Source organism: Manduca sexta, chromosome 5 (genome assembly GCF_014839805.1).
Source record: "Manduca sexta isolate Smith_Timp_Sample1 chromosome 5, JHU_Msex_v1.0, whole genome shotgun sequence".
Taxonomy (NCBI): Eukaryota; Metazoa; Arthropoda; class Insecta; order Lepidoptera; family Sphingidae; genus Manduca; species Manduca sexta.
Genome location: NC_051119.1, coordinates 3,887,474 through 3,897,537, shown reverse-complemented (window position 1 = coordinate 3,897,537; position 10,064 = coordinate 3,887,474). Strand labels below are relative to the sequence as shown.

Sequence of the window (10,064 nt, the reverse complement as noted above, 5' to 3'; positions counted from 1 at the left end):
GCTACGATAGGTTGTCTATGCTTAATATTTTTTATATTACGATGTGTTAATGCGTTCAGAAATCTTTCATCCCCTCGAATCGGCAAGTATCGGTTTTTGAAAAGGTTTTTGTTTGTATTCGTGATATTAAATGATGTAACTCGAATAAATCACTGCCAAACTTTATTTAATCCCATTTTGTATATACTTAAATGTAAGAAACATGAAAGCAATATAAAAATAATTTAAAGAAATTTCTGTAGACTGTGATTGTTTTCAAACGAAAAAATATTACTTCAAAATGATTGTCAAATGTCAATGTCATAGACTTATTTACTTGATTTGTTTACTAAAGCCACATTTTAAAAATTGAATTGAATTGATATATTTAATGCTACTGAAGATTTTACACGAATGCTGTTATATGAATAAGAGTAAATGCTGTTGTGCTTATGTAGTTTGTGCTAAATTGGCGCTAACAATGTATATTAAGAGGAATTCTACGGACCTTCCATCATAAAATTGGTTGCAAAATCGTTAAGGCATTAACTCAATTTTTTTTTTATTTAGTTAAATAATGTGACGAGGATGCCGTTTATCTGATGATAAGCGATACGACCGCCCATAAACAGTTACAATGCCATCCGGAACTTTGAATTGCAAAGCACTATGTGACGTTCCACAGTAGGTTTTCAGAATGAGATAAAGATTTTAGGTCTTATAAAGTAATTACGCTAGTTACATTTCCTCTAAACTGGTACACATCAGTGCATGGACACAGTTTAACTTGGCTATAGAAATAGACATTGCCGTAGACACCTTATAACTATCAAGACAGACATTCACATATAACAGACTTACCACCAATAATTAAAATAAGTGTATATTGCCTATTAAACGTTATTTTTAAAAATTTATAGCTCTATTACCTAGTAACTTCTATTAGCCGCTCAACCGGCATTAATCTTTTTGGAATAAAAAGTACTCTATTCAATCCACAGCTCACTGTCTGAGTACCATATTTCATACACATTCATTTAGTTATTAAGGTGAAACTGATTAATTAACAAACATTCACTCATGTATAGAAATTTTACTTATATTATGTTATCTAAGACTGAACAATAAATAAAAAAAATAAAACAAAGATAATGTGTTGTTAAAACTGAGTATATTTTACTATTATTTATTTGGAATATCTTGCATTTCACATTCACTTATCCTGTAAAAGTAAATACATTTATGATTACATTTGATATTATCAGAGTAGTTAACACTAGTATTCACTGTAAGATGCCTTTGGTCTCCTAAAATCAAAAAGGAAGTGTTTGTACAAACAATTTTAGATTCAACATGATTACATACTTTTGTATGTAATTGTTTAAAATGATTGGGATTACCTACATGAAATTTTTGCTTTGTTTCCCTGGATCGATATTCACACTGAAGATTTTGATATTTAATTTAAAGCTGGCTAAGCTCTTGATTAAGACGTCTACCAATTACTTATAACAACAATAATGTATAACTAGTAAAAAATTCTTCAATAATCTTTATTGTTATCAAACTTTATAGGTACAAAACTTTCACCACAAAGAAACTACATAGTATTAATTGTAATGTACATAATTAAGAAAACATTGTTTAAAAAGATACCTTCATTAGTGTTTTATATTTGTTTGGCCTATCTATTTACTAATAGAAATATTACATCGAAGTAATAAAAATAAACTTGATTGACCTCAATTGTTGTCAAAAGTCGGGTTGCCAGTAGTAAAGTAGCTTATTTTTCACCGCTGAGCCCATAACACAAATTTGACTATCAAGATACAAAAACATAGGTTTGAATATTAATTCGATCATTTAGGATTTATGTTTGTTTTGTTTCTGATAAGGTAGAATATTATATTTGAGTTTTCACGATGTAAAGAGGATACTATCGTCAATAGAAATTATACAGTCGTTGTATCTAAATAATTAATTTGTCTAAACGCGCATAGACGCGCTGGATTGCCGCACGTTATTTTGACAATTCGTAACATGCCCGTAAGGCGGATGTGTCACACCTCATCGTGTTCATGAAATGTCAAATTAGCATCCAGAATACTCTTACACAGTCATAACACGAAGGTAACGAAACACGCCGTGTTACAAGTTCGACATTGTCGTAGAGAATCATGCCCCTGTATTTCTCCGATATAAAAAGTACTTAGTATATTCAAGATATGGTCCAACTAACAAGTTTTTGCATTTACTTTAACCCTCCATTCATAAACTTTTAGTAACATTATTATTTTACAGTAAAAATCCGGAAGACTATAACATTCGAGCTGGCTCAAAATACTGCAAAGAAGGCGGGGTAATTCACCAAGTCATGGACCTTGTTCTTCACAAGGATTACGAAGGTGGTAAATGGGACAATGATGTAGCTATAATGCGGCTAGCAGAGCCTCTGACCTTCAGTTATGTCATCAGTGCAATAGGAATGGCGGAGGTGGATGAAGAGATTCCAAATGGGGGGGAATGCATTGTCACAGGTTGGGGCAAGATGTCGGTACGTAAGAAGAATACCAAGTAATACAAATTGACTGCCTCGGTGGCGTAGTTGTAATGGTACACGGTAGAAGAGCGACTACCGCGCTGAGGTCCTGGTCGGGCCAAAATAATTGCGACTGAGTTTTTCCATCATAAAAATATAACTCAGTTGCAGCTCGGAGTCGCGAAGTTGGCGTTGATACCCCCGTGCCTTGGAAAGCACGTAAAGTCGTTGGTCCTGCGCCTGATCTCTCCGGTAATGTTGGATTGCCGGACTATGAGAGTGAAGGAACAGGGAGTGCACCTGTGTATTGCGCACATACTTGTGCGCTTTAATATCTCCTGCGTACTTGGCCGACCTGCGTTTAAATTGGCCGTCGTAGACGAAATTCGGTTTAGGGAATCAATACAAATGTACACACTCACGTATTTTATTCCCAGAAGGGTAGGCAGAGGCGAAACTGGTGCTCCCACTTTCCACCGTGTGTAATATTAGAGACTTTCCCGCCATCACATCCACTACTAGAACTCATGTAAGCGAGGATCAGTAGCACGCTTTTATGACACCCAGCGAACGGAACTCCTTTTGTCTGTATCACGAAACGAAATTAATCAAATAGAAAGAGAGGAAGGAGTTGGAAATATTAATTGCCCACTTCCTTTCATAGCAAAACATAGGACGAGCCTGTTGCCACATCGGGCACAAAGACTACTAGACTCTGAGCTGAAACTGAGCAGAAAATTCCAAATATGACTTTGCCCGACTCGAGATATAAAACCCAGGACCTCAGGGCGTTGTCGTACCGTGCAAGCAGTACAACTATACCACCGAGGTTTTATATATTATGTGTAAATAGTAAATAAATTTTACAAAAATGATTATTAACTTACGGCTCCTAAATTTTCTAACAACATTCTTCTTTAACAGGAGAATGCAACTGAATCATCTCCAACATTAAGAAGAGTGTTAGTCCCCAAAATATCCCAAGAAGATTGCGCAGAAGTGTACAATAGCCATGGTTACCCCATAACTCGGACTATGGTATGTGCAGGATATTTAGAAGGAGGGAAAGATGCTTGCCAGGTACTTTCTTGTTTATACAAATAATTGATGAAACTAATGGAACACGCGTAGTGATTTTTCACAGGCTGAAGTTTTTATTTAAAAAATGTAATTGGGTATATACATTCATATTCAATTACTTAGTTTCACATGACTTATAACATATGGGGCTTCATACAATTATTTTGATACTCATTCTAGCAGAAACCGCTCGCCTTATAGTAAACAAGATGAATTCCCATTAACTGCTGTTAATACCACATGAACTTTGAATCGCAACACATTGGGTAGTAGAAAGCTTTAACCAGCACTTATATTTGCGCGTGAGTGGAAAAGTAATGTTAATTTCACAGGTCTTACGGCCCAATGTCGATGATAGGGTGTAGCATCATCGAGCAAGCGCTTGTCATCCTAAGGCATTAGATGTTAACTTTCAAAATACCCAATAAATACACTGGGTACCTTCAATTTTATTTGGTGGTAGAATAGACGCTGCGGTAGTACCCATGTTGCATGTGAGAGATCTCATATGCGACGGAAGTACTACCTCTTGTTGATGGTAGGATATATCCGCCTGGATAATGACCGCTGTACACAAGGTGTTAAAACCTGCTATAGTAGCCCACGTAAGTGTGTCGCGTTCAGGGATCTGCCTGTGTATATTCGATTCCATCAGGCCGGCATAATTGTGTCGACTGCCGACGTAATCATCTCTGGTTAGTCGACATTCTTTTAGACCTCACTCCATTTACCATCAGGTGCAGTGGGTTCAGTTTACTATTATTTTGTATTAATTTTAAAGTTGAAGATTCTTGTTAGACATTAACGCAGAAGTCGCAGAAAAGATTCGCATGCTTTTAGCACACACATATCCATGGAACATTTTAGTATTAAAACAATTAAATAGCTCCAACAATATGATTTTTTGATACAACATAAAACGTAAATTGTATGTCCTCTGGATTCATAACTATCATCATCATCATCAGCCGCAGGATGTCCACTGCTAAACATGAGCCTCCACCAAAGATGTCCAGATCGACCTATTGTAAGCGGCCCGCATCCAGCGATCTCCTGCGACTTTTATGAGGTCATCTGTCCACCTCGTGGGACGTCCGACGCTACGCTTGCCAGTTCGCGGCCTACTTTCCAGAACCTTCTTGTCCCTTCGGCAATCAGTTCTGCGAGCCATGTGCCCCACCCACTGCCACTTCAGCTTGCTAACACGATAGGCTATTTCAGTGACTGTCGTTCTTCTACGGATTCTTCTAGATTAATCTACATATATAAAAATGAATCCCTATTTCCCTTGGTCACGCCGTCACGCGTGAACGGCTGGACCGATTTCACTATTGTTTCTTAGTCTGTTTGTTATTGTCAGAAGAAGGTTCTTATGAATGAAAAAATTCAAAAAATTGCGCGGAAAATTAGAAAATTTAAGAAAACTTAACGAAAATATTTATTTTATATAACTGTCAATTGTTTTGAAACTAACTGTCGGCGATTGACGGAATGTGCGCTGCAAATTCATAGTTAAGACGACACGTCTGTCAGGTCAACTAGTTAATAATAATAATTTTCCAACAGGGTGATAGTGGCGGTCCTCTGGTCTACAATAACAAGTTGTCGGGCATCGTATCCTGGGGCATAGGTTGTGCTGAACCTGGCTTTCCTGGAGTATATTCTAATGTAGCAACCTTGAGGGAATGGATTGATACAAATATTAACAACTTGAAGACGAAGCATGAGAAAATTACTGTTTAAATGCATCAATATTATATAGCTTTGTGTTGATGATTGTTACGAGTTTCCTGTATTTTATGATAATTTTATACACAGATGAATTGACACAATAATGTAATTTTGAGAATTTTGATGGTATTTATACCTACTATTTAATACATTTATGAATTTTATTTGTGTTTTAAATAATTTTACTTTTATTTTAAAGTTCGACGATATATTTTTATCTTAATCTAGCCAAAAATTAGGTACAAATGATTTGATAAATTTAAATATTAATATAGCAGGGCTATTTTAAGAACTAGAATATGTTTTCTTTGATATTTTGTACATGGATAGTATAATCTGAAAATATGTAATGGTGATAATAGTTCATATTAATAATGAACAATGACAAAACATAAGTTTAAGCAGAGGTCTAGGTAGAGGCAATAATTTTACACCCAGGTTCCAACAATGTAAATAAGTACTAATAATTTGAATATATTATCAAAGGATTTTTAAATGTCATAATTTGACAACTACCTAAATGAATATTTAGGTACTTGTCACACCGACTACGACGAAGCGATGAACTATTGAATTTTTTATCGCTCAAGAAATACAAAATACATGTAGAACACGTGTAAATCGTACACTCACTAGCCGATTGATTCCGAAAGTGGTCCAAGGGCCAAAAATGGGGCCTATAATTCGTAAGCGGGATCCACGAAAATTTATATTATGTCTTGATAGTAAATTACTAAAATGTTGGCTTAACTTTTCCTATCACTGTAGGTAGATAATATTGATAGAGTTCGTAGGAGGCTCGGTGACCCCAACATAACTAGACAGTCGCCCTCCGCGATGACTGGGCGGTAGTTATAATGCACTTTCCCTGCGAAACAAAAAAAAGGTCCACCAGAAACAGCAAAATTTTGAAAGGGGTCTATAAGAAAAAAAGTTTAGAAACCTTTGCACTAGCCCAACGCCAAAACTATCGGAACTCTATGCTCGCTAACTTCTTGATAGTTCTTGCTCTATTCGCTGTTCGATCATCGCTTGCGGAAAGACAAGTGCCTTATAGACATCCTTAGCATTTTATCACATGACAGCAACAAATTGTAAAAAATGCTGCAAAATATATTAGAGAATATTATATTACTGCTCTGTGACAGCACCTTTAAATCAAAACCCGAAAGGATTACTTGCATTTAATCTTGAAACTTCAAATCTGTCAAATTCTCCATGTCACGTGATTTATGCAGAGCGGTCTCGAACCGCGCTCTGAGATATCTTTAATTGGTTTTCTTTGGATTATCTGCAAAACTATTGTACTTACGGTCACAATATTTCACCGACGCAGACATTTTTATGTGGCTTCTAAAATCTTTGGTAAATTTCTTTTTTTACTGAGGTACTTTAAAAATATTTTTACAGTATTTGTGGTTCAAGCTTGCATATAACTAATAAAATATAACCAAAATTATAATAGACAAAGTATAAACCTCAAAAAAATCATAGAGACTACCACTATGTGGGTACTCTGGTGTTAATTACTTGTTTGATCTATCTTATCAGTCATTATATATGAATTTGATCTTAAGTATGTCGATACAGGGTCATTTTGATACTTCGTTACTAAATAAAACGACATACTTATCTGTTTGGAAATAACACTTTACAATAAGCTACTTGAGCCGTGGATGTAAAATAAAAAAGTGTAAGTTTCGAACACAATAAATATTAATAAAAAGTAATTTAAATTTTACGCGCCCTGAAGCCACTACTACTCTAAGAGAATACGTCGCCACAGCAACATTATACTCCCAGTCAGAGAGACACTCACGCACACGCCATATTCGCATTCAACTACAAAATTATCAAAAAATCCGTAAACACCAGGATTTTGCGTGAAAGTATTCTTTAGTAATGGATGGTTATTGGCACAATATCAGCGAAGATAAAGACGAGTATGTGGTTACATTTAGTAACCCCGTATACCCTTCATAGCTCAAATCTGACTTAGGAAGGCGAAAATACCTAGGTGCAAAACTTTCCGTAAAAATGTTTTTTATGTATATTTGGCACGAGAATCGTACATTGAATACCCTCCTTATAAGTCCCTTAATTAACTTCACACACTGTGTATATCACTAACATTAATTGTTTTATCCTTCCAGGGATAGGCAAGGGCACCCCCCTAGGTGTCAACCCGCCTTGGGTCACAACCCACGGTCAACATTTCACCATCAATCTTATGTATCATGAAATAGAGGCAAAGCCTATTAAAAATGACAATTAAAATTAGTCTATTTTTCGGATTTTATCGCGATATTTATTTTAATTTTCTCCTGACCTTTCAAAGACTTTGCAGCCTTCGTAATTATAGGGTGTACTGAGGTGTTGTTCATCCGCAAAGTGACAATATCTACCCACATTTTACAAGTATAAAACTTTTAAATTTTTAGCTGTTGGTGTTGGTAATATCGGGAGAGAATTAAAATATTAGAAAGAAAGAAGAAAAGAAAGAAAGAAAAATAAAAAAACATTTATTGGCCACAAATTGGGCGTTAAACATAAATAAGTAATAAAACTTAATATTAATATTTATATAAAAAAAGGAAAAAAAAAACAGAAAGAAAATACAGTTTAGATGGATTTTATATGTGTATGGTACATGTCCCACCACAACAGTGCCAATAGGATCTGGATCAGCATAAGCCAAACAGCAAGCGTTTGACGCTGATTTTCATCCAGAACCTAGAGTAACGTCACTCATATAAAAAAAAAATATAAATAAATAAAAAAGAGAAAAAAAAAATATCAAAATATAAAATTTAAATTGTAAAAAAATTAGGAGGCTGTATGGCCCACAATTCCTTGCCTATACAAGAATAGAAAAAAATATATATATATATATTAAAACCGCGATAAATTCTGAAAAATAGTTTAAATTTAATGTCTAACATTCGCATAAATATAAGAAATCATTACACATTGATTTTATAAAAAAATCGATGTCTATTCTACTATCTAATTCATCGAGAGCTACAACTCTATAAAACAATTGGTAACTTAATCTACGTCAGTATAGACTAAATTTTTCACCCGCATGGACAACGGGCATTTTTATTTCACACATTGTTAGTCGACTTCGTGTGTTACCTGGAATTTTAAAAACAGCGCTGTATTGCATAGGTGCAGTATGCGTAGTTAGTGTCGGAACACTTTGGACTAGATTGGTCCGATGTTAAAATTGAGATTGCATAACGATACGCATGTAGTATGCGTATAGTATCCTATCAATGAAGTATCTTGGTTCTTTTTTATTTAACTCAAAGCATAGCACAGAACACAGTCATTATAAAAAATATGTATGCACTAAATTACATTATGACTGGATTGTCTTCCTTAAACCTATGCCCTAATTGAAATTATACTACGGAAACGACTCTACAAAAAACAATTAACAATATAAACATCTGCTTATACTTAAGTTATATAAACAAAAATTGTACGGAAACTAAATAGTACTCCCTATAAACTACTTAATTTTCGAATACTATGATTGTATTGTATTATATATGGTTCGATGTGAAGTAAAATATGTCTATTTTATTTAATATTTATGGCTCCGTAATTTAAATGGAACTTTTATAGGATCAATTTGTTGTTCATCTGCATATATATCTGTTTGTTCAGGCCTTTCCTCACAGGAACGTAGAGGTATCAAGTTGAAATTTATTAAATACTCTTCTCTACGATCTTTATCGGTGTGAAATAATCAAATCGGTAAGTTAATGTGATCAAATATAACGCTTTATGTCACAAATCTATTAAATGTTAATTGTAATTTCTATGTCTGTGCATTTTAACCCGGAACTAGTAGGGCGCCAAAAAATATTTAAAGAAATATTATCATGCTTTCATTCTTCAGGAGTTGGACAGAGATGCGCTTGGGTATTCCCATTTTGATGAGCTTACAATATTTTACTAAACTTAATTCTTCCTAATATTTTAAATTTCCAAGTTTATATGCAGAAACAGCTGAACGGATTATAAAAGAAATAAAAAAGCTTTTATTTCTACTAATTTAAATTTAAAATTTAATCTTATACACCTAGAAAGTTTTGGGACTTAAATTAATTAATTAGTAGTAGTCACCTCTGCGGTGTATCCTGCATCCAGTTGCATCCACATCTTTATTCAAAGGTATCCCTCCATCTTATCTTTGATTTTCCTGCTTCCGGCTAATTTTATTTCCATTAATTTTGCTTCCATGGGAAATATTGAATTTTTTATCCGTATTTTAATTAGATGGCGCTGACGGTGTATATTATTTTAGAGACTTGTGGAAAGAGAAAGACTTTACTCGCAGCCGCAAAAAATATCTAGAGTATGATGATGTGATAGGTCGTGAATCTATTGTTATATTAAGCACGCTTTCCATTCGACGAGCGAGGGATAATCAACTCTTGTCAGTTGATACTCTATTTGGACGCCACTCAACTTACAATCGGGCGGAGTAGAATTATTTTTTTAAATAATAATAATAGTGTCCATATAAAAAGAGATATTAGTAATTTCAAAAGTCGATGTTGTATCTGGGCGCCGCTCCAATTACAATCTGGCGGATTGGAGTTATTTTATGAAAAAATAGTGTTCATATAAAGAAAATAGCTTGATATATGAAATTGTATAATTCATACTAAAATATCTTGTTCAGCTTGGTATTGGAACTGAGATTAACAGCCCACAGATC

General features: G+C 34.4%; 1 protein-coding gene across 1 annotated transcript; it reads left to right on the top strand.

Moving 5' to 3' along the window:
* The first annotated feature begins 2,285 nt into the window (after positions 1–2,285).
* Positions 2,286–5,462, top strand: LOC119191540 (vitellin-degrading protease-like). The gene is made up of 3 exons (XM_037445432.1): positions 2,286–2,533; positions 3,443–3,598; positions 5,165–5,462. The coding sequence occupies exons 1-3, from the start codon at positions 2,354–2,356 to the stop codon at positions 5,339–5,341; spliced, it is 513 nt and encodes a 170-aa protein (XP_037301329.1). The 5' UTR covers positions 2,286–2,353; the 3' UTR covers positions 5,342–5,462.
* The last annotated feature ends 4,602 nt before the right edge of the window (positions 5,463–10,064 follow it).